Source organism: Dermacentor silvarum, chromosome 5 (genome assembly GCF_013339745.2).
Source record: "Dermacentor silvarum isolate Dsil-2018 chromosome 5, BIME_Dsil_1.4, whole genome shotgun sequence".
NCBI classification, from domain to species: domain Eukaryota; kingdom Metazoa; phylum Arthropoda; class Arachnida; order Ixodida; family Ixodidae; genus Dermacentor; species Dermacentor silvarum.
The window spans coordinates 70,359,025-70,384,396 of NC_051158.1; the positions used below are offsets into that span (position 1 = coordinate 70,359,025).

The 25,372-nt window shown below is 42.4% G+C and overlaps 1 protein-coding gene across 1 annotated transcript in view; it reads right to left on the reverse strand.

Moving 5' to 3' along the window:
* The window catches only part of LOC119452445 (uncharacterized), a 29,349-nt gene extending 5,437 nt beyond the window's left edge, over positions 1-23,912 (reverse strand). The window contains exons 1-8 of the mRNA XM_049668168.1: positions 23,591-23,912; positions 20,960-21,141; positions 15,402-15,440; positions 14,034-14,066; positions 11,682-11,781; positions 8,299-8,405; positions 3,502-3,549; positions 1,142-1,177 (exon numbers count right to left, since the gene is read on the reverse strand). Of these exons, the coding sequence (XP_049524125.1) occupies positions 1,142-1,177; positions 3,502-3,549; positions 8,299-8,405; positions 11,682-11,781; positions 14,034-14,066; positions 15,402-15,440; positions 20,960-21,141; positions 23,591-23,687 (642 nt within the window). The 5' untranslated portion in view covers positions 23,688-23,912. The remainder of the gene's footprint in view (positions 1-1,141; positions 1,178-3,501; positions 3,550-8,298; positions 8,406-11,681; positions 11,782-14,033; positions 14,067-15,401; positions 15,441-20,959; positions 21,142-23,590) is intronic.
* Positions 23,913-25,372: the final 1,460 nt, after the last annotated feature.

The window sequence follows — 25,372 nt, forward strand, 5'->3', positions numbered from 1 at the left end:
CTTTTCTTCAACTTCCTATTTGTATTTCTGGAATGAAAACCTCAATTTACACCTAGCACCACCAAACAACAAATATTGCAGCAGTTTCGCGGTTGATGTAGACTCGGAGCATTGCTACTAAATTAGCAACTATTAGGTCGCAGTGTCAAGCGTTTTCTATTAGAACAGAGACGCAATCAGGACGAACCGCATGTCCAAGCATGTTCACTTAGCACTCACTAAGTTCTATGACTGTCTGCGATACGCAGCGACGTAATGTCAACCTCAATAAGGGTTTAAAATCGGGAGCCTGTGACCCAAGGCCGTTCGAGGTAGCATCGCAGAGCGGACTTGCAACAAATAATTGATGATCTAAATACTAGCCAGTGAAACGGTGTTTTTCAATTTCTCGTATGTCGGCACCGCCGTGTGATCTCGAAGCTAATTTGGCTGACTGGCTCTAACGCGTTGGACCTTATATTGAGCAGGATAGTAAGTTCGCTGCAGGAAAAACGTCGTTTAGGGCTTCGTCATTGGTGGGAAGCGAAAAGAAAATATATCTCAGAAATAACCGCTTACTCGTATAGTACGTGTAGAAATAACGTCAATCCAAACACAAACGTTGTGTTATAAGGTTATCTATGGCATAGCTGGGCAACTTTGATGACTATCCCGTCCTGTTCATTACTTTGTTGTCATTGCTAACAAGATCGTTTATTTTCAGTTATTTTGAAGGTGCTTGCTTAACGAGCGCACCAGTGCCCAGTAAGAAGCGACATTTTAAGTTCACAGTCTTGCCTGTAGCTTTGCGAAATAAAGAAAGCAAGACAAATTATTACAGCAATAGCAAAAATATAGGTTTTGGAATACGCTCTACAATTATTTTAATGACCTTGCTTTGAAGTTGTTAGTCAAGATGTCAATTAAACAATAAGTGTTGATCTTGAATTAGGGTTAGTGTAAAGCTAATCTGAGTTGCTCAGATTAGTTTTAGGTAAAACTAACCTGAATAATGTATTAACTCTCATAGCATGTTCCTACTCCCTATTTCATGCACATTTTTTCTTAGGTTGGGTTGCCACGCGCACGCACATTTTGCCTCCAACGTTGACCCAGCGTATGAATACAAAGCGAAAGTAAGCGCTATTAAAATTGCACTTACCGCAACTGCTGCAGCGAATGACATTGTAAATGGAACCTGTATCGATAAAATCATTTGTAATAAGGGCTGAAGAACACGAAATGTTGACGTCAATGTCAAACGATAAGTGCGTATCTAGGTGCTACCAAAAGGTTCAGGAATTTTGAAAAGCACGGGCAAACTGAGTGTGGTACACATTTCCGCCGCTAGATGTGGCTAGCAGTATGCCTTGCAGATCAGTGTGTTGATCGACTTGCATCTAAGAATAAGTACTGTTTTGCGAAGTGTTGTTTTGCAACGCATGTTTCGCTGATTTGGCGCATTTCTTATGAGCAACCAGTATGGCAGACTTCAAGAAGCGAAGAACCATCAAGTTTTGTTTTCAACTTTGCAGAACTGTGGCACAAACTCATGGTATGCTATAGGAAGCTTTTGGAGTCAATGCCATGAGCTAAAGTACGGCTTTCTTATGGCTTAAGCGCTTCAAAGAGGGTCGAATGTGTGTTGACGACGACGAACGTTCTGGACGCCTGTCAACGAGCACAACCCCGGCAACGGTAGCGGAAGTTCGTAAGGCTATCCTTGTAAATCACAGGCTAACTATAAAGGATGTCTGCGACACAGAAGGACAGTTGTACGGCACAGTTCAGCGAATTTTGTCGGATGTTTGTGGAACGTGAGGCGCATTTCTGCAAAATTTGTGCTAAGACTGCTCAGTGATGAACAGAAGCTGCACCGTGTTTCTGTCTGTACAGAACTGAAGGAACAGGTCAGAGACAATCTCGCATTTCTCTCTAGTGTAATAACTGGGGATGAGACATAGTTTTATGGCTACGATCCGCAAACCATACAGCAGTCGTCGCAATGAAAGTCGTCAAATTCTCAGCGGCCGCAAAAGGCACGTCAAGTTTCTGGGAATGTTAACTCCATGCTTACTGTTTTTTTTTACCTTCATGGAATATCTGACAAAGAATTCTTAGCTCTTTGACAAACCGTGAATATCGAGCTTTACTGTGACTTTTTGAGGAGCTTAAGAGAGAGTATTCGTCACAAGCGTCCGAAGGAGTGGAAGAACTACTGGCTTCTTCATCACGACAACGCGCCCGCTCACACATCATCGTTGTTCGACAGTTCCTGACTTCCAATCAAATCACAGCACTTCCGCACTCACGCTATTCACCTGACCTCACCCCTTGTGACTTTTTTTCTTGTTCCCAAAGTTCAAGTTGAGCCTGAAAGAACGTCCGTTTCACACTGTTGAAGAGATCCAGTCGGAATCGCAGGCTGTCCTCAACGCAATGTCGCCTGGAGAGCCTGGAAACCCTACTGCAGCTCCATGGACGCATGAAATCACGGAAGAAACACGGGGATCAGTGTCTAGATGCTCAAGGGGACTACTTTGAAGGAGACAGTGTCGATTAGGCGTTATGGTCAACACTCTTTTTCACGACTGACTTCCTGGAACTTTTGGGTAGCATTTAAGTAGTAAAGAATCAATCAGTCATAAAGCAGGATAAACGGTACCTAATTAAATATAACATTTGCCTACCTTGGAGGGGTTATCGTTTGCTTTATTTATAGTAATTCCATATCACAAGTTAGTGCGTTTATTTTTTTTCACATAAGTATGTATGCAACATGAGTGCACTATAAGAGAAAATGAACCTTAATAACAAGGATGGCACAGTGGTCTGGGCGGGTGTGTTAGGTTCAGTGGGGAAGATCACAAAAAACATTAAATAAAAAACTAACAAGCTCATGGCCTGAATGTGAAGCCGACCTCGCGCACAAACTACCGTAAAACGTTTTATACAGCTCACGGGACAACAGGTTCATGGAATGCGTAGTCCACATCTCCAATGAGGTAATCTCGCGTTTTTTTTTGTGTGCTTCTGTCTTACTATCTGGATACGGGGACAGAAGGACCGTAGGTGCATTACCATCGGGCGGCCACCTGCGTGAAACCTGATGCGGGTGGTTGGAAGGAGGGACAACATGGAGAATTTCCACCTTGTCAGATAAGCGCTCTCCGTTCAACTCGAAAGGAGGTGCTGTGCAGAGCTTGTGTAATTGTCTAAGCTCCCAAAACTTGCGAGAGGGAAAATTTTTCCTCCCCTCTACAGTAGCACAAAATCCCGAAGGAAATCCATGCGCATTTGCAGGCCAGAAAGAAAGAAGAAAATAGTTAGTCCTAAACATATGTTTATTCAGCTGCCAAACATCTTTTGAAGATACACGTATAGACCTCCTTTATAGCTTTGCGCAACTGTCGGGTAGATTACAAATTTTGATTTCAGACATTTGCGCCTGCTTTCGGATTTCTGCACAATATTTATATTTGGCTTCGACACTTCATGGATAACTGAAAACATTCTACTCACATCAACCATTTCTCCACCTTCGCACAGCTTGTACGTGTTTCCTAGGCACTAGAAAGAGATACAGAGTCAGTTTGTACTAAAATGGATGCTTCCCATTCAATGCCATGTAATTCAAAAGCAGTGCTTTGGAATAGGCTATCAATAGTTGTAGCGAAAATTACCCTGACTATACGCTTTGGCAATTTTACCGGCAAATAAATTTACGAATTCAATGCACGATTTGCATGGTTACTTTTAATAAGTGTTCCCTCGGAATGTAGTGAGCACGGTAAAAAAAGCTAGTCCAACTTCCTCTTCAAGGATTAGATATGCAGTCCCGCACCGCATATATTTCTGACTGCCTGTTTTAAGGGGAAAGTTTTCCTTGTTTCATAGCGCCGCCATTACTGAGGTGCACCTGTTCTTTTTGACCTGGGCCGTACGGGCTCCCGCCTGGATGGTAAATGTATGTATATAACTCTTTATTGTGGGTACCGTCTTATAAGGCCATTCTTTTTTGTACAAATGCATTTTGTACGCGTTTCAATATGCATAATGTTGTTTTGCACAAACATCAAACTCATGCTAGGCGGAGGCCTCCGTAGCGCTACCTTGACTTTTGTGGCGCTACATACAGCGTTATCCCCCAGCATTGGGGTTGCTGGTCGGTGGCTGCTGTCTTGCCGAGTATGCAACATGCGCCAGTAGGTGTGTGCCACTGGGTTCATGCCGGATTAGAAAACTTGGGACAGTGGGCATGTTCGATTGGGCATGTGCACGAATAGACAAGCAGAACAAGCGACAAGGTACTGAATAAGAATAAATAAGTGGGCGAGTCGCAGTAGGTTCATGATGTACCTCGCAAAAAAAGACACAGGCAAAACAACAGCGCTCTTGTTATATTTTCTTGCTTGTTTTTTTTTTTGAGCTTTCAATCATGAACAGGCAAGAAGAGAAAAAGTCAGAAACAAATACCATCGGCTCCAAAGGAAAAAACTGGAAACTGAAGCGAACAAATGGGCACCATGACGTGCATTGAGCGAGGTGCGTTTAAACACAACAGAGGCAACGCCGCTTAGTAAGCTAGGCTTAAGTTTAGGCGTCGGAGTATTACTTTACCTTGAGGTTTCGGAACTGTGTTTTATTCACAAGTGTTTGACACTGTTTGGGATTTTATTGAACGAACAAAACGTACCTATGTCAGGCTAATTCCTACTTTATTCGTTAGTACCCCTATTCTATAAACGTTTGAAATTGAGGCCATTTTAAATGGTTCCCTAAATCTCTTTATTTGATTTAAAATACAATCACACATTCATCTTGTCTCACTCCTGGCCCATCTCTCATAGTAGGTAACGAGCCGTGTTCTGAGGGCCCATCATCATCATTTTCATTAGCAACAAAGAAAGTTCTGCTTAGCACCCACCTCCGCGAAGCACAAATCTATGGGATCCGCCGATTGTTAAAATGCGAAGCATTTCTTTGTCTAGTCGGAACCGAAGTGACAGCAATGTCACGTTCAAGCACATGGTGATATTGTCTCTGAAAAATGTGAGCCGACCCCAGAGACAGTGCAGCTCGAAAAGCCACCGCTTCGCGTCCCCATGCGGTCGCTTGCATTGGTCCGCTCGACGATAGGGGTGCGCGTGCCAGAAACAGGCGGTGTGGCTTAGGGTTCGGAAAGCTCAGGCGCGCTAGGTGCTGAAAGAAGCGAACATACTCAAGAAGGCGTTCATGGGCGTTCTAGGTGGCGACACTTGCACTTCTCGAGGAAGAGGAAGCTCCCCATGACCCTCACGGGGGATATCAGCGTGCAGCTCTCGAATCCGGCTAACCAGCGGTTCGCCCGTTACATGGAGTAAGTGTCTGGCGTCAACCTAAGCATCGCGAACCGAGTGCTCACTACGTGACGGGGTGTTGTCATTGACCACGTGTTCACCAGAGCGGTCAATCTAGCCACTTGCAAGTATGTCTCGTACTTCAATACGCATAGGCCAGTACTTTCTATAATGGGTAGTATTCATGCGACTGAAGAAGTATCAAAGAAAATTGAACAACACTTAAAAAAAGCACTTATGGAATAAGAAGAATGTCTAAACGTTCATGTTGTCTATGCCTTTCAGAAATGCATCGTATGACACAGACAATCATCAGGGATGGTTTCTCCATTAATTCTTTTCTCCTTTCCGGATTGCTTTCCGGAAAGCAGGCAAATTGACAGACTCATACACTTTTTGAAGATAGAGGCAAAGCAATCAAGCTGATGTACAATAAATAGCTTTTGGCTTTAAAAATATTTTCGGTTGTCAGGGTCAGAGTGGGTTATCGCTTTTACGTGTGTCGTGCCCATGCAGCTGGTCAGAAAAATAAACAAACAAAAAAGCCACCATGTATGCCAGCTTGGCGAACATATTCACATTGCTCTCACTCATTACCCCCTTGCTGAGCAGCATATCAGAAACGCTCAATTGCATAACCTTCCTGCCTTCTCTCTCTCTCTCTCTATATATATATATATATATATATTGTAAGCACTATTAACGTACTTCGTCCTTTTCATTTGTACATAGCCATCATCACCTTCCCTGTTCTTCTACTTCTTCGCGCATGTGCTGGGGCGTTTGCTTTTTGGAATAAAAAGCGCTTGACAGCTCGGTCGGTCTCGGTCTTATAAAGTGGTGGAGGTGCGGGGTAGGGAGCGAAGCAACATCCGCGTAGGTAGGTGAGGGGCGCGCTACCGGAGCAAGATGCGTGGTGGGTGTAGTCATCGCTGTCAACTCCTGCTTTACGATCTCGCGCAAGTCGAAGGTGGGGGTTGGGGCACAGGCAGTAGGTGAACGCCTCAGGTCTAATATTTGAAGCTCCTCGCTCTCTCCCGGTAACGCGCCGTCGCCTTCCCCACCACGTCGTTCCGATGCTACGCCTGCCTCACACCAGCTCTCGATAACGCCCCTGGACCTAGATACGCTTTCATCACGCTCTGATCTCGTCTTGCTTCAGCGGGCCGACTCCTACTGTCGAACTCTCATGGATCGCCTTAGTGGATTCGCCGAACCACCCAACAGCCGCTTGCGACGCCAACTTCGACAATTTCGCCTGCAAAGTGGCGTGCTACACCGCTACGTTTATTACCCAACAGGTCACCGGTGGGTCCCCGTTCTACCTCGCTGCCTTCGCCGGCGCGTATTAGAGGCACTTCACGACGACGCATCGGCTGGCCACTTAGGCTTCCACAAGACTTACGACCGCATCAAGACCCGCTGCTTCTGGCCTGGCCTATCCACAACGGTGGCCAAATATATTGCCTCCTGTGCGTCATGTCAGCACCGAAAACGCTCGACTTCCCCTCCTGCTGGTTTACTACAACCTCTGCCTTGCCCGGACGCACCTTTTGAATTTGTTGGCATTGATTTATATGGTCCCTTGCCTTTGACACCCTCTGGTCACCGTTGGATTGTCACTTCGGTCGACCATTTAACCAGATATGCCGAGACTGCTCCTCTGCGAGCCGGTACCGCGTCTGAGGTTGCTGACTTTTTCTTGCGCTCCATCGTCTTGCGCCACGGGGCTCCTCGCGTTCTTCTGAGTGACCGTGGCAAGGCGTTTATTTCCCAAGTTCTCGAGGAAGTTCTTCGGGCCACTGATACCGTGCACAAATCTACTTCTACCTATCATCCGCAGACCAATGGCCTCACTGAGCGCTTCCACCGTACGCTGTCTGACATGATTTCCATGTACATCCGGCCTGACCACACGAACTGGGATAAAATTCTACCTTTTGTGACATTCGCCTATAACACTGCTATTCAATGGACTACCGGTTACAGCGCTTTCTTCCTTGTATATGGAAGATCTCCTTCCACCATATTTGACAGAGAATTCTTTTTAGCACCTTCTTCGCCTACCGCGTCCCTTCCAGAAGATTTTGCTGCCAGAGTTGCACATTGCCGTCAAATCGCCCGGCAAAGCACGGAAGCTACTCAAGCTAAGCGCAAACGTCGCTGCGACAACAAACGCCGTGACCTCCGTTTTCACCCTGGAGACCAAGTCCTGCTTTGGACTCCAGCCCGAACTCCAGGCCTCTGTGAGAAGTTCCTTCAACGCTATATTGGCCCATACACCGTTGTGCAGCAAACATCTGCAATGAACTATCTCGTGCGCCCAGTACACTCCGTCACTGACCGGCGCCGCCGGAATGCCGAAATTGTTCACGTCTCGCGGATAAAGCCCTTCACTCCCCGTTTAGATAATCTGTAATCTGCGGCCAGGCTGGCCGCTTCCATGACGGGGGGAAGTTAGTGTAAGCACTATTAACGTACTTCGTCCTTTTCATTTGTACATAGCCATCATCACCTTCCCTGTTCTTCTACTTCTTCGCGCATGAGCTGGGGCGTTTGCTTTTTGGAATAAAAAGCGCTTGACAGCTCGGTCGGTCTCGGTCTTATAATATATATATATATATATATATATGAACCGAACAATTATCCCGAATTATTACAAATTTTTCTGCAGCTGCAAAGTTGTCTTTTCGTTTTGTTTTTCAGAGAGACGTTGGTAGGCGTTTATTTAGTACCTACGTGGCCCAGTGGGGAGGATAACAAATTTTGCCTATCATGAATGTTGCGGGATTCCGCGAAACTGATTTGCTATCTATCTATCTATCTTTCTATCTATCTATCTATCTATCTATCTATATATATATATATATATATATATATAGCGATCCATATATCTACATATTAATCTATCTACATATATGTCTATCTGTCTGTCTGTCAAAGAAAAACGTAACGCTTTAAGAACTGCTAGTCGGCCTACCTTTCCAAGGCTGTTGGGAAAGCCAAGCTTGATTGGTTCGCGGCATATGTTGTCGCTCAAGTCACTGCCGTCAGGTTTGAAGTTTATACTTTTTATCCATCTTGCCACTGAAACGAAGAGGTATGATCATTGAGCAAAACATCGCGGAATATTTTTTTTAATCGGTCACCCTCGGAAAATATTTTTAGCCCTAGCAGACACGGACGGAACGAAGACGCGGACAACACCAAAACACTAACTTCAACAAATTTATTCACAGGAAAAAAGTATGCACATGCACACTAGCGCCATATTTAATGGCGCTAGTGTGCATGTAGTGTGCTAGTATGCTAGTGGCGCTAGTGTGTATGTAGAACTGAGTTTTCTAAAATGGGTGTTCCTTTATCTACAGACCGACAGACGGACTGCTTACCCAGCTTTGATCTCTCCGATTGATAGCGTCTCCCTCAATAATTTCGCGAAAATCTTTATACCGGCGCCTGACCAAAAACCACACAATCACCAAAAAAAAGGAGGGCCGCCACATTAGTGACAATCAACCAACAAATGACCGTCACGGTATTTCTTCACGTTTAAACGATGTTCTCTTGAACGGTCAATAAGACATCATTCCCCCTCTCTCTCTTACGTAAATATCACCGCAGGGCAGCCGCAACTCGTTCACCACTGCCTCTTCACACTCAAAAAAGGATTTCCATGGCTTTTGCAACACCCAACCACAAATCTTCGCCAAGGCTATGTCAACCGACAGATTATGGTTTTTCTGGAGGTTAAAAAACAACTCTTGTGTTCACACGACTACTAATTTTTTAAGACAGTGTGCCGTCCTGCGCAGGTAGGGGACAGACATAAAATGTGCGCGAAATAATTGAGGCACAGCTAATAAATGGAGTGGTGAAAGCTGTGTAAGCACTCCGTCTATCGACCTGCACGATAAAGAAATGCCCTTTTTCGATAACTCAATTTGATATATTGATCAGGTGTGGCGCTATTGTGCATGGTTGTATAATGATGGTTTTTTTTTTCTGCGAATAAATTTGTTGAAAGTATTGCATTGTGTTGCCCACGTATGCCTTAAATCCATCCTCTTCTGCTGGCGCTAAAAATGTTTTCCGAGTGCCAACATGCTCAACATACAACAGTGGGTGACCCTCATAATTGAGAAGAGTTTAGGAAGAAGTTAAAAATTGCTAAAAACATCAGATGTTTCAGTACGATCCAATACTTATTCTGTCCGTTCTCGAATGCCGTTGTTCGATATACTTGGCGGAGGTTGTGTGAAGCCTGACTTTTTGCGTATTCAGAAACTAGATTTCAGAGATTTATTACATTGTCACGTTTTAGTAACGCTAAAAAAACCGTATCAACAGTATGAGTTAAGGATCTATTTATTGGGCCGAACTCGTTTCAAGATGGATGACAAATACTTAAGTCACAACAACGGCTAAACACATGGCTGAAGCCGGTTCGTTATGTATATACCGTACTTTCCACCGTAATCGCTGCTCCTCGCGTGTATATTTGACAGTGTTCAGTGTAAGAAAACGTATGGCATATTACCATATCGTTTTATGTTTTCTGCTACTTCCTCTTTTCTCCGTTTGCCATCATTTATAATATGTATTCTATCAAATGCAAAACATTTGATTATTATCGTATATTATAACTTAACAATTTAATTATATACGCATAATAATAACGTCTAATATACATATCATATATAATAAATTTCTAACTATACCGTCATTAGTAATATACGCTATACAATTATAATAACGTTGATAATTCCTATCGTGTTATATCTGTTATTATTTATATAGCATGTGTCTCACGTAACTTGCGCCAAAATTTAGAAATATTCTAGCACCACGTAGCTGGACACAACCAAGGTAAGGATCTTCGCGGTCGCTTGGAGGAAGTTGGACTATTCGTTTGTTTTTCGCCTAATTACATAATTACTTATTAGTAGTTTTCAACTTCATTAATTATCATATACAGAGAAAAAGTGTCAATGAGAAAATTGCTGACCGTCCTGTGAAATTCCCGAACCAGGTTTTCGTTGTTCAATCATCATCATCAGCCTATATTTATGTCCACTGCAGGAAGAAGGCCTCTCCCGGCGATCTCCATTTGCCCCTGTCTTGTGCTAGCTGATTCCAACTTGCACCTGGAAATTTCCTAACTTCATCACCCCACGTAGTTTTCGGCCGTCCTCGACTGCGCTTCCCTTTCTTGGTATCCATTCTGTAACCCTAATGGTCCACCGATTAGCCATCCTACGCATTACATGGCCTGCCCAGCTCTATTTTCCCCTTTTAATTTCAATTAGAATATCGGCTATCTTGGTTTGCTCTCAGATCCGCACCGCTCTCTTTCTGTCTCTTAACGTTAGGCCTAGCATGTTTCGTTCCATTGCTCTTTGTGCGGTTCTTAACTTGTTCTCGAGCTTTCTTGTTATCCTTCATGTTTCTGCGTCATGTGTTGGCACCGGTAGAATGCAATGATTGCACACTTTTCTTTTCAACGACATTGCTAGGCTCTCAGTCTGGATTTAGCGATGCCTGCCGTATGCAATGCAACCCAATTTTATTCTTCTGAAAATTTCCTTCTCATGATCAAATTCCTCTGTGATTAATTTACCTAGATAAGCGTACTCCTTTACAGACTCTGTTGGCCAATACGTCCTACATAAAACTTGTTTTTCAAGCCTAACAGAAAGCCCAGTGAAATGCGAAACAGTGCCGTACGACTATAGTCGCGCGAACCGTATGCGAACAAAACCTGGTAAAATCCTGTAGAGAACACACAAAAACAAAATGAAATGAAAACAAAACTAAATGAAAGTATTTGCTTTTTTTTCATTTTGAGAACTTATCGCTAGTTAAAATATAAATTACAAGCGTTTTTTACCTTTTTTATTTATTTTTGTTTTGCAGTCTGCAGCACTATTGGTCGTTATGCGCGCATTCTGATTAGACACGTCTCGCTATAAATGGCGACAGAATTAACGATAATCCAGATACACTAGGGATGTCGCGTGCTGAGCGCTAACTTGGTAATGTAAATACATTACAGTAAAAAAGCGGTTCCCATCAAAAACATGAAAAGTGCATGATTGGGCGCTCATTAGTGACCACTGAACCATGCATTTAGACAGTGACCGCTCACTCATTGCATGTAGACAATCGCACGTAATGCACATTTTTTTACGTAATGCGCACATAGTTGTACTATGTGGGCTGTATGAACACATGACCCTATTTACAAAGGGGTAGGAGTAAACTTATCAAAAGCAATGAGCGCTAAGCCTCTCGAAAAGTTTCTACGTTAGCACGAGTGACCTTTTACGAGAAAATATATAGTCTGCATGAATAGATACTTACGAGTAGGGCTAAACCTGTTGAACAAGACCGTAAAGATGTCCCTTAGAGCAATCAAGCTGTTTAATGGCGACATATTTTCGAAGGTTCCCTTCGCCGTGCACTGCAAAATAACAAACCACATGTATAACGTTGAAATAGGGAACAAACCACATGTATAACGTTGAAATAGGGCTTTGGAGCAGCATGTCTCGCTTTACGCTGTGTTACGAACTTCATAGTTCATCGTAATCAATAGTAAGAGGAGCTGCTAGTGTTTCGGGCCAATGCATCTTGCATCTTTTTTTAAAAAACAAGAAGCTATCCTTATTAAGACACTCTAACCATATTTTTTTATTTATTACTTATTACGACACAACATTCACCCCTCTATGGCTTGACAAGGATAGGTTATCTTGTTTTCTTCCGACCGAGGGTCACCTTCCACTGCATAATGACTGCGTATATGCCCCCTTTTTCATGATTCTTTCTTTTACGAAAATTTGTTTGCTGCTACAGCGCTAAATAGCTCATGAATGGGTTTTCTAGCGTACGTACATAGAGAAGGAGTTTAGTAAAGCAAATAATAAGCAATAGGTAATAAGGTTTGACCAACGCAAGGTGGGCTTCAATTTCCCATTATGATAAACTCGCCCTTGATATAGAACTATTTCTCCGGCATCTACTCATCATCATGGGAAAGGACTCTCCACTCTCACTCTCTAATGCACGGCTAGCCCTAGGTCTAGGAAATGTTTGTTCTATTCCTCTCTTTGTATCGAATTTAGACTAATTGCGCTGATCTAAGCACTTTCTTGCATAAATTGTCAATAAATGAGCACTCACTAGCGCAAAGAATAGTCTGTTGTAGGTAGAACTCAATGACTAATCGCACTAACTTGTTGCTACTAATAGGGGCACTGAGCCTAATACTACGTTTGGTATCTGATTCTCTTATTTCAGTTTTTTGCTGTTCCGCTATCACTTGTCATAAATAGTCCATGCATGCTTCCTAAAGCATTACTCCAATCATTGCTCGTCGCCCTACAGCACTATGGCCCGAAAGTGACATGCACTTTTTTCTGCGACTACAGCTAACAGCCGAGAATATGGTATGTAAAGGCGCATTCACACCGGCGAGTTACAGACGTCGTGCGACTAACTGTGGCTGGCGATTCATTCCCCAGCTCTGCTACATAAGTCGTGTCACTAAAGCGAGAGAGGGATTAATGATATTCGTCAATAAAAAATGCAGTAGCCCCCTAGCGACTGGCCTAAAACAATCGCTTTTCAAAAAATTGACCGTTTGCGACCCTCTGCGACCGGTCACTTTGCGACCAACGTTGTCGCAGGACCAATGCGAGTCGCCGCGCTGTTGAACGAGAACTAAGTGCGACCTATAAAGCTTCGCCGTGGGCCAGCAGAACCGCCATAGTGCACGAAGCTGTAGAGCATGACGTCACGGATATTCGGTGGCGCTGCCGTCACATTCCGTGCAAGGGAAAAAAATATTCGCAAAGTCTTGTGGCGCAAATTGTCTCGTCATGAAAGATTAACAACGTAGGACACAATATAAAGAGATACTTTGCAACGATTATTGTCCCACGGGGTGAACAGCTAAGGTGAAAAGAAATTAAAACACTATCCTCCGCTGTTTTTGCATGTACAGGATGACTAATCGGAAATGCGAGCGCGGAGCGTGCGGTGTGACAGCAATGACGCACTCCCTAACTTCTCGTCCCGAAATGCCTCACTATAAATGGTCATAGACCCTCGCTCACCGCCATAAGGAAGTATAGTCGCAAGACGATTATGTACATTGCCGCGACGCACCCCGCGAGATGACAGAAAAGAATGCACCGCGTCTCATCGCCCTGTGCTTTCTTTTCTCTGCTCACCACGTGTGTTCTGTTGACAGATCGGCATTTTGTCGGGTACTTGTTATGTTTTTGCAAGGTGAACTTCTGAAACAGCCGTACACAATGCAGGCTATTGTAAGCGTTGCATGGTCAAGGGTGAATATTAAAAGTTTCCTCGCAGTTTCACGTTAACAGCCGCTATAGAGAATAGCGCAGCTGGAAAGCCGATAAATTGTTATGCCTATAGTAGTGCTGTCGGCATAAAGCCATAGTAGAAAGTGGCCGCAATCCTCGCAACGCTGTTGTCAAAAATGTTCCGTTAATTGGTCCCAGTGTTTCGGCGCTCAAGCTGCCTTGATTTGCTAAAGAAGAAGTTATTTTTAAAAATGTCCTGATTTTCCAGCTATTTCGAACGCCTTAAGCGCAACGCGCGAGAAAGGAGTGGTTTATTATTTACTAAATTATTTCTCAAATCAGTGCAAGCTAGTTGAACATTTCTCAGAAAGCGTCAACTTACCCTTACAAGTGACAAATAGGCTTGGATAGCCGTCTGGAAGAGAAAAATTGAATAAGATATCAGAAATAGTGTTGTATACAAATACTGTATCTTTATGAAGAAATCTATAGAAACGTTCACTTAGCGCAGAAATACTTGTAATGTAGAATATCTTAGTTCTCAAATGTGATGCGCGGCGCGACATTAGTTCAGCGATCTACCGAACAGCATGTTACATCAGCTTTTGCCTTCCATAATGTCATGCGGGAACGGCTATACAGCTCTTAGCATTACTAAAACGCACTCTAAATGCCCCATGCGGGTCTCCACTTTAACCTAATTTTGTAGTGACATACCTGCACTTCGCCATGAACATCTTATCATTTCATTATTTGAGTAGTTTAAGCTTACCATTGAACTTATGTGTAAATTTTGTTTGATTCATTTTTGTTATTTTTTGTAATCTTTTTTATTAGCCGACCACCAATAATGACGTATCTCGTTTTGCATCAGCAAAGAGTTATTTATTACCTAAAGCAAGGAGTAAATTCGGAAAGTTTACACGCTCTGTTCTTGTATATCTTCAATTGGCTGCAACACTTATCTGGAAGTCCCTTAAAATCAAATACCCTCAAACATAGGAGGTCTTAAAGGAGTGTTATTGTTCTTCTTTCCTTTTTAACAATAATTCTGATTTACAGTTGCTATGGCGTTATTTTAGATGGTCCCTACTGTTCTTGTATTCCTGTCCCGTTTGCTTCTGTCGTGTGCTTCTTCAGTTAAAAGGTTCTCTTCTGCAACGAGCAAATGCTTTCTTTTATATTTTGTACTGGAATGTCCTCTTACAGAGTAATTCTTTGGGGCCATATTTTCTTTCCGGCGCTGGTTTCCTGAATGACTGATGATTAAACTTTGACACTATTACATTACGCGTCAGACGCCAGCCTTCTGTGTGCATTTCCGCCAACTTTGATAAATATTTCTGATCTTGCTAGAACATTTTCGTTTAGTAGTTTCTCCTTACGAGTGCATTCAAACCATAAACCACACGCTCCTTCATAATGAATTTAACATTCTTGAAATGAGCAACAAGAGCAGTACTTTAGAGTACCTCGTCTGCCATAAAGAGGAAGTTAGAATATAAGGAGTTTCAACTTGCACGGCAATACTTTCTCAAATTGAAAATCATGTACACTAGTAGCTATGCAGTACCAATGCTGTTTTTGAATGGGGTGCTCTAAAACAACACCACTTGCTTTATATTCATAACGAATATCAAGTTTTAATAATACCACAAATCGAGCAAGAATCGACTACAACACAAGAAATATTATTTTAGTAAAACATTATAATCGAATTATCTCATAAGGTGCCATGAAAGTAACCTACCGTTTTTCCAGCGCACAAGTCGAGGTCATCTCCAAGACACTGTAGATAAGCAAGAAAAAAAGACAAACATCTAAAACATTCTTTGTTAACGTAATAAAATGAGTAGTTATGGTCATGTAATGAAAAAGAATAAATTAGGTTTTTATTCTCGCTTTGTTGCCGCATAAACAAAACAAAATACTGATGCAAAACACACATCGACAGTCTATATGTTTTCGTTGGAAGCTAACTACAACATCAAGACGCTTCTGCGAGAAACTCATATCTCGTTTACAAACTTTCCGCTATAACCTTTCGATGGCAGAGATCAACTAGGTGCAATTTTCAATTGTAATTACGTTGTCAAAAGTATCAAAAGAAAACAAGGAATAGAGCTAAACATTTGCCTACATCTCTTACGCAAATTCAAAGTGCGAAAACAGCCGCGTAAGACCAGGAAATGCAACCTGTAAAAATACTGAAATAGAAATAGCAGAATCGTCGGCGCTGGAGTTCTCCATCACCACCCGCATTTCCGGGTAATGGAGCTGTAATATACTCCCTTAAATCAATAATTTACTCAATTTCCTGTGTTTTCCTTATGTAATTGAAAAAAATATGGTTTGTTGCTCGCACAAAACTCGGTCATTTAGACATTCTTGGCATTCTAGAGATTCAGTATTTTTTTTTTTTCTTGGGAACTGAACCGAATTTCAGCATTCGACAGGAAGGTTCGAATGTTCAAGTATACCAGAGCGAGGAAGACCATTCGCCCTGTTTCGGTGCCCGTACTATCTCGGATCACATTTCGAGTCAGATCGTCAGCTGGTGTGCCTCTTCAGCTGTTTTGTTCCTCAGCGTACTGAGTATTGAGCAGCATAGGCATGCGCAAAGAGAGGAGGAAAGGGGGGGGGGTGCACTGCAATGTGTCTGAGCCGTGCTCCCTCAAGGGCTGCAGAAGATAGCGCCAACCTTTCCTTTCTCACAACGAGCCACTTAGCACTCCAAATAAAAAGCCCCACTTAAGTCTATGTTGCGGAGCCTGGTCTTACCGTACTTATTTATGTGATCTCGCATGCATCGAACTACAGCGGGGCATGGTTTCCCCCTTTTGTGAAGATACGAATGAATAAAGACTAGCTCCTTGTGTTCACTTCCTTATTCTTCTCAGCTATATTTGCTTGGTTTTCCTCATTTCTGCTACTTCGTTACTCTTGCATTACTATTCGCTGTTTCTTTACTATTTGGAGAAAAAGAGAATACATTGTCAAATTTAGGTGATTAAATTAACTTGCGTTTTCGTTTTACTTCAATAAAGAAAACCTGCTGGCACTCTGAGCGCGCTTTCGTGTACGCCTACCTTTACCTGCGCTTCAATGTGCTTGCTAGAATTCCCTTGAATGGTTGCTCTTGCACGTTCACTGAGAAAAGAGTCATATGTTTTCAACTGCCGGTTGATAACATATGGTTGATAACATAGGTTGATAACATAAAATACTACGTCGTCAATGCTTTAGATCTTGTCCAACATGCACCCCGCACAAGTGTTTTTTATATATATAGACACGTCAACGTGGCTAGACACGAAGGACGTCAAGAGAATTTATTGCCAAACGCTACACAATGGTGGCATCAGGATGTCACCTAATTCAAGAACTACATGTTTCCTGCTGCCAATTTTGTGCTATTGTTGAGTAATATAACCTTTCGTGTCGGGCACTCAAATTGCAGCAGTCACGCAATAAAGTTTTGAAACACATTGCCCGCGCACAGTGGGTTTATTTCTGAGAGGTTGGGCAATCCTCGTCACTTGCCCACTGACAACGACGACAACATCGAGCTCTAAAGCGTTGCTTTGAAAAACCAAGTATTATTTTTCTATTTTGTGTGAAAAGCTTCTTCCAATCTTATATGCATCGCCTTGAGGTAGAATGCCTACACCATATTAACACATAAAATTAGTAAATAGAGCTACTGGCTCACAACAAGAAACCAAGTGCTGCACCAGCCATTCACTCTTCGATGCCAAACCCCAAGCACATATTTTGAGAAAGCCTTTGTAAGTAAATGCGAAAACTCGTGCTCTAGCTCTGGGCGCTAGCCTCGCTTCCTCACTGCCACCTCGCGTCTGACATCAGTGCCAACACATTCAAACACCTCCCAGCTTGAACGACACCTGAAACGGAGGCCATTTTATTACCTGATAAATGTTTAGCGCTGTAACGTAAATCATTTAGACGTAGATAAGAAATTGAAACGTGGTGGATAATGACCAAAGTACCGCAAGTGATAATACAAGATTCGCGTTATTTTCGTGCGCCCTATTGTAATGAACGGAGAACATTTTCTCCCTCTCCATTACCGACTGTTATCAGCGTCCACCATTAGGGAGTAAAATTACGAATTACGTCGCTAGCTTTCACCGCTCACTGGATGGGCAAAGAGATGTCCATAAACGATGTGGTGATGTGTGAATGTGTCATCTGGGCGAGGGCGCAATATATCAAATGCAAATGAAAAAAAGCATTTGATTCAGTAGAGATACCAGCAGTTCTGTAAGCATTGCGTAATCACGAAGTAGAAGAAGCATACGAGAACGTACAGTAAATGTCTACAAAGAATTCACAGTTAGCTTAATTCTCCTCAAGAAGAGTGAAAAAAATAGCTATCAAGAAAAGAGTCAGAGAAGGAGACAATCTCTCCAATGCTATTCACTGCATGCTTACAAAAGAAGTATTCCAGCTCTTAGGCTGGAATCAAGGCTTAGGAGTGAACATCAGCGGCGAAAATTTCTAACAATCTTCGGTTTGCAGATGACATTTTCTTGTTGAATAACGATGGGGACAGATTGCAACTAATGATTGTGAACCTTAACCGAGAAAGTGTACCAGTATGGTTTAAGAGTAACATGCAGAAGACAAACGCAATGCTCAATTGCCTCGCAAGGGAACAAAAATTCAACATAGCTAGTCAGCCTCTGGAGTGTCTGCTCTAGGTCAATTAGTCATAGGGGACCCGGTTGCTGAGAAAGAAATTCACAGAATAAAACTGGGTTGGAGCGTACGGTAGGCATTAGCAGATTATGACCGAGAGCTTATCCCTATCGATGGAAATAAAAGTGTACAATCATTGCATTTTATCGGTGCCAACATGTGAAGCTGAAAATTGGGGGTTAGCAAAACATCTTCAAAATAAATTCAGGGCCACGAAAGTAGAGATTCAATGAAAAATTATAGGACGCTTAAGCTTCGCCTTGAAGATTGGAACGCGATAGCGTTATCGGCCCCGTTCGCATCACATTTTTCTTTGAGTAGGGTTCACTGCAACCGTACCGTGGGAAAGCCAGCTTACAAAGACCAAGCTTACACCTATCTCCTTAAAGTCGGCTTCACTTTTCAACAGTGAGGCATTGCTGGGAAGACGTTTTTCCAGGGGCAAATTAAGTCGTCTTATATTAAAATGTGAAGGCCCTAGGACCTCTTTTTATTAAATTGTTTGCTATTGCCCCGACGCGCGCGCGTGTCCAAAACGCATTAGACAGGCCAAGTCCCAATTTGAGCTGCCGAGGATGCGAGTGCCATCTGGATAACATTTTCGCGAGTAGCCTACCCGGGCGCGCCGCTGTTGATGTGGTAGAAATGCGGCAAAGGGCTTTGTGTTTGAATTTTCTCGTAACGGAATTAAGTTTTCTCGCACATCCACGCCAACGCTGCATTTTCTACGACACGGGACCCTTAACGCTATCGCGTTAAAGATGTAAAGCGTAACGTTAAGAGAATGGCATACAGTGTTCTAAATTAGAGAGAAAAGGGGGTAGCCTTTATTCTAGCTGACATTAGGAGAAACAAATTGACCTGGGCAGGCCATGCAATGCGTAGGGAAGACAGCCGGTGGTCTATTAGAGGTGCAGAATGGGTGCCATTGGAAGGGAAGCACGGTCTATAATAGCAGAAAATTAGGAGGGGCGATGAAATTAGAAACTTTTTACGCACTACTTGGGATCAGCTAGTTCAACACGTGGGTAATTGGAGACTGCTGAGAGAGGCCTTCGTCCTGGCAGTGGGCATGAAAATGGGCTTATTATGATGACGTATATTATGATGATGATGATATATCATCTGATGAGGTTTCCAGCTGCACTAGTACAAGACAGTGCTCGTTTGACGTGTTCCACAATTCACTCCTATTGTCCTCACGCATATTTAGGGAAATAATGCATCCATAGATATTTGACAACTCACACTCATTCATGAATAATTGGATATCACTAAATGTAATGAATCATGCAACCCATGCAAACTCCCATAACATTTGTAGTAAAGCAGCTGCAGCATAAACAGTGGCTTTTATAAGGCGACTTTAAATATGGTTCGGGCAACCACAAAGAGTGAGCTCCAACTAAGTGGCTGCAAAAGATTTATTTTTATACGCAGGACGAGCTGTACACACCTACATCTCCCCTTACTTTGCATCCTAATAAAATGTTTTTCTCATATAGGAAAGCCTGGATATTATCTACGTGTACAACTGTCCCAAATACTACGACTACATACGTGCCCACTCTATATAGGTGGAATTCACTGTGCGAACTGATGGTAATAAATCCTTCTCTAACCCGTTACACCTAATCTTTCCGCAGTGCTGTTAGCGAAGCTAATGGAGGTTCAGCCATCAACCCCTTCACTGGTTATGGGCGCAGCTGCTACGTTTTACGCGGTCTACGATGTTAACGTGGCCTCCGCGGCTACCTAGATCCAATAGATAGAACTTTGTATAAACGACAATCGCAGGCGTCATTAGTTCCGCAAAAAAGAAAACCTACTTTGTGGAGAATCATATTTATGAATTAGGAGAAGGGCGAAATGCAAATATATTGGATATCACAAGGAAATAAAAGTCAATTGGGCACATGAAAACTGTGTGATTACCGTTCGTACTAAGTGTTAATTGCCGTTTTCATAATACACCCCTACATTCAGAGCTCATTCATTGTTCCCTTTTCAATGCGTTTTTTTCTCGAAAAGTTGTTATCCAATGGCAAAAATTCTGCTCTACATAAATATTTCGCTTCTTGCGCGCAAAATTCGTTTCACTCAGTACTTCTCACGCCAAACCTGCCAGCATACCGCTTTAAAAACATTGCGTCATCACAGTTTTCGCGAAATGTTGCATAAGACATCGACATATTAGCGTGAATGTTCTTGACTTCAAGTTGTGATTTTGTTTCGCTAATATTCGCTATTGATAATACAGAGATATACATTTCTCACATTACATATTCTTTTAGGTAAGAACACTGCTGTTTTGCGTAGTTTCTATGTTCGTGCAGCTTATCGGCTTATTGGGTTACACCTGACAGATCATGTGGCAAGGGTAAAAAGGAAGTGGGAGGAAAAGTGGCGTTCTCATTCTATGTTTTCGAGATAACGACATTACTGTTCCGCCACATTCTTAAATCCACATTCGATAATATATCTGGCAGGTTATGAAACTACCAAACAACACGTACTATGCATATCTGGTTGGTTGGAAGTTTAAAGCGAATATTATCGAAGAAGCGGTGACGTGATTGTTTTTACCTGCCCAATGTTCATAATGTTGGGAATCGCACTCTCTATGCAGCCGTCGTCTGAAGCTAGTCTTGTTGTTTCGGGTTCCATGGTGGTGACATTGTTCGCTGGTACTGCCCTTCCAGCTGTGGTCTCCGCGGAGCGAGTGGTCATTCCTGCACTTGAAGGGCCGCCTACGTCCGCAGTGGTTCCTAAAAGGAAATTTGAATTGTTACTCGCTAAATGCTGCATAACCCGGCGAATCTAAACCATCGACGGTACTGCTATATATCCTCCTGAGACCAGAAAACCAGTATGGGCCGTAATCGCTCTTCAATGTGGTTTTTATTGTGCACTGTTATGTTACGAACATGAAAAAAAAAACGATTTTAGAAGTTTAAGCACAACGGTTAGGTGCCAAAAGCTGCGTCTCCGTGTTTCTAGTATCTCCTTCATCTCCTCATCTTCACTGTTGTAAAAGCTGCATTGCTTAAACGTTGAGATGAAGATGGAACTACGTGTACTACATTGGCATGTTGCTGCCGCGTCCGGTATTTTCGCTCAATCTCAGTGATTTCGAAACACATCTCAAGCTTGCTTTCGACCGTCTGCGACGACACAAAGGTATAGGTCAAGTTAGTGTCAACTTTCTCGAAAGCGGATGAAACGATTACGAGTAAACCAATTCATTATGGTTACACATGCACAATGCTTCATACCCAGAATGAATATTTTGCGTAATCACGTCCGAGTGAATTTCTAAAACTTGTTAAAGGCAATGGGCAATGTATTGTACAAAAGGTTTTAGGAGGATAAAGAACAGTCCCAGGAGCTTGCCTCCCACAAAATGACCTCACCGCTTTCACCACTTGAGCCACTCCCAGAACTCGTAGTAGTCGATCTCTTCGCAGAGTTCTCTATAAGGACAATTTCATTGCCTACAGATAGAGATGTTATCTTAGCACTGGTTGTAACTGCATAATGGGATTAGCGACACGTCGTCAGTCAAACGATGTGACAAAGAATGTGACCATTTTTCTATTACCAGGTCGCCTTGAAGAGCAAACTGTCATGAAGGGAAAAAAATAATGCCGGATCCATGTCGCAAAAGGTGTCAATAACTAATTCAAAGAGTTTTATTTGTGAATAATGTATGGCGGTTGTGGTAGCTGGAAAGAGTTTAATGAAGGATTAAGATGTCTACCCGGCTAAATAATACGGCTGGATACTTCAGATGAGACTGCTGAAATCCTGTACAAATACAAAAATAGCGTAACCTTTAGCACACCTTCCGGGTACCAAGTTCAACGTCCCCAAAGAAAATGATGTGACCAAGTGGTGCTGTAACGTATGTTTTATATTTAAACAAAAAATTACTTCAAGACATGGCCTTATATATGATTCGGTTTTCATTAAGTAATAAAGGTATATTGAAAATATGAGATAAACTGAAATGAAAATAAATAGTTAGACAGAGCTTCGGGCGTATGACCCCATCGAACAGTTTTTTTTTATTATTTTCAGAACGAGTCGTTCCGTTTTCAAAGAAAATACTGACAAATCCTGAGTAGTCAGATTTTTTTTACTGTCAGAAAGTGTCAGAGCCAGCGGCGCCTTAATCCACTCCAGCATCTTAAAGTGGAATTTCACCTACACAAAAAATGCGTGCTTAAACAAACTTGAAAAACGACTCGAAAGATATAAAGAAAGGGCAGCTAGAGTATAGCTGAGCAATGTTAGCCTGTATTTTGCACTTGCACACACTGTTAATGTTACGCTATGTCAGAAGTGCCAAAGAACACAGAAAAATGGCATGCGTAGGAAAACTGTTTCGTATTTTCGTGTTCTTTATTAAATTACGCTTCTTCGACATGTTGTATAGAGTTAGCACTTAAAGATACACCCATGAAAAATCGTGGCGTCCTAAGATGTAAACCAGCGGTATAACCATGCCACGTTTAGTTCTGTCTCCAACAAATACGAGTGCGAAAGCTTTCTATGGTCATCAATGTCTTTAAAATGACTTGAGTCCTTTCTTTTTTACACCGGAGAAAGCGCCGCTAAATGAAGACCTGTAAATTGTATGCTAATCAATCTAATATATGAGGAATGCATTGCAGATGTGACAATTCTCTAAAAAAGTGCTTTAACTTCATGCTTCTCTCCACGCATTAACAACATATGCTTCCGTGAATTAAACAAAGCCTATATTCGGTTTCAGCTTGATCAAGGTCTTTCAATCACACTATATTATACATCTATAAAATAATACGAGAAATCTATATGCAACTGGTTTTAGGTGTGCTTCGTAAAATATATGTACTTCATATAAAATGTAACTTATTTTTATATCTTACCTATTGTATATGTAACAGATTGTACTCTGCGAGTAATACTAAGGAAAATGAATTGCACCTAATAAAACACTATTGTTGTAACCCTAAGGGAAAAATACGCATACAACTAAACATGTCCGTGAGTAGTTATTACACTCAGTGAAGTCAATCCATAAACAAGTGTGACAAAAAGTCAAACATCCTCTTACAGCAGTTTAATAACAGCACCGTGTTTGAAAATGAGCGCTACACTCAAAGCCTTTCCTACGGAGAGGTCTCTTGTACACTACGAAAATCGACGAAAAATAGTTCACAGTAACCTTACCATCGCTGGCCCAAACGGAGAACGGTGATGTCAAAATTGTCGCGACCACGAGAATGGGCAGGACACTCATGCTTCCACTCAGACAGGCGCAAAACATCAAGCAACGAGTGAGTGCCTTCGCTCCTCTTTTGTTCCAGATCTACTTATGAAGAAACAAATCGCAGCCGCCAACCAGAACAAACAGCTGCAGGGGCGGCTACAAGTGTTATCATAAGTTCAAAAAAAAAAGAAACGAACAAAGTCTGACACGCTATCTGTTATCATTGCGCCATTCCTGCTGCAACGCCACGCTTCTTGTAGTCACACGATGCCGCGTCTAGTCGGCTCTACCGGAATCCAACGATGAACAACGAGGTGCTCTACGTTCTGACGAAAGATGCCTTCCTGCCAGAACTGTTGCCGGAGATGTAGAGGCGGCTGCTTCCTGCAGTAGGTCTCGAAGCTGTTCTCGCTTGCAGCGCTTTACGTAAGCTGTTACAGCAAATCTGCCGCGGAGCTACGTCGTTTGCGATGCTGCAACTGATAAAGCAGTGACACGTGCGTTCCACAAATTGTTTCAGACAACAATCCTTTCACTTCATTCGGCCCTCATTGTGTTTTTTTAACATTTTATGCATTCGCTTGATAACAACTGCACGCTTATCGTGGCAGCAGTTAAAAGCTCAAAACTACTATATAGCTTGCTGCGTCCGTGCGTGGTCACCGGCTCACATCCTCATTTTCAACCTCACAATCTGGGGCATTGAGTCAACTCTACGTATGGTCCGGCCATTCGGATTTGGATTCATGCCTTCGCGCCACTTTGCTGCTGTGCGGAGTTTTACAGTGCACGCCAACTCTTAGAGTACTAACGATTGTATAAAAGTATTTCCAAAGCCAAAGTGAACAAATAGAAAGCGGACGTAAATGATATTGTGTTCAGTGCGATTGAGCTGCTCTTGACAGGAACTTTCCTGCTTGCCGGCCGCCACTTCTCCCTCTTCATAATTTTCCTCAAATGTTTGTCGGAACTCAAATTAGGCTGGAAAGGATGTCGTTTCTGGACCAGCACCGACTTCCCCACTCCAATTGCATGTGTAACGCAAACATGGTTTAATAACACAACCGCTGAACTGATTTGAAGTTGTCCCATTTACAACCAAAATGTGAATTTTACTTACTGTGTTTATGAAGAACAACTTTGAGTTAGGGCCTTTATTTCATTACATTTTTTTACATATCTCCCCGACATTTGGTCAGGTTAAAAAAAACTAAAGTAAAAAGCGTTGGTTTAGGCTAGTTGGTAATCCAAACTTATTCGTGTTGTTGATTCTGCGCTAAAACGCTGTAATATGAAGCACGAAGAGTACACATCCGTAACTACACTCAAAAGAGATATTACAGTTTGGTAAACTACATCTGTTAGATCATCTAAAGGTGGACAAGTATGGCATGCAGTTACAGCTTACGTGAAGTTGTCGCAATACATACGGACGTTTTGCAAAGGTCTTATTAGCAAGGTCAGAGCATTTTAGACCTCTGAATAACACATCAATTTTGCCCGCTTTATATTTTACAGTGGGTGCAGTTATGATATCATTTCTTTTTCCGCTAGGTTACAGAATTGTAAACTTTAATCTTCAACTTTACATATTTTTGCAGTTTTAACTACGTTTTAGCAGACATTATAGGCCTAGCTTAAAGAAAACAGTCAGTGGATTTAGGTTCTTTATTGGCTTGTCGAATACTGTGCGGTAGATACTGAGCTAAACAAGACCTTCGTCCCCATGTATTTGGATAGTA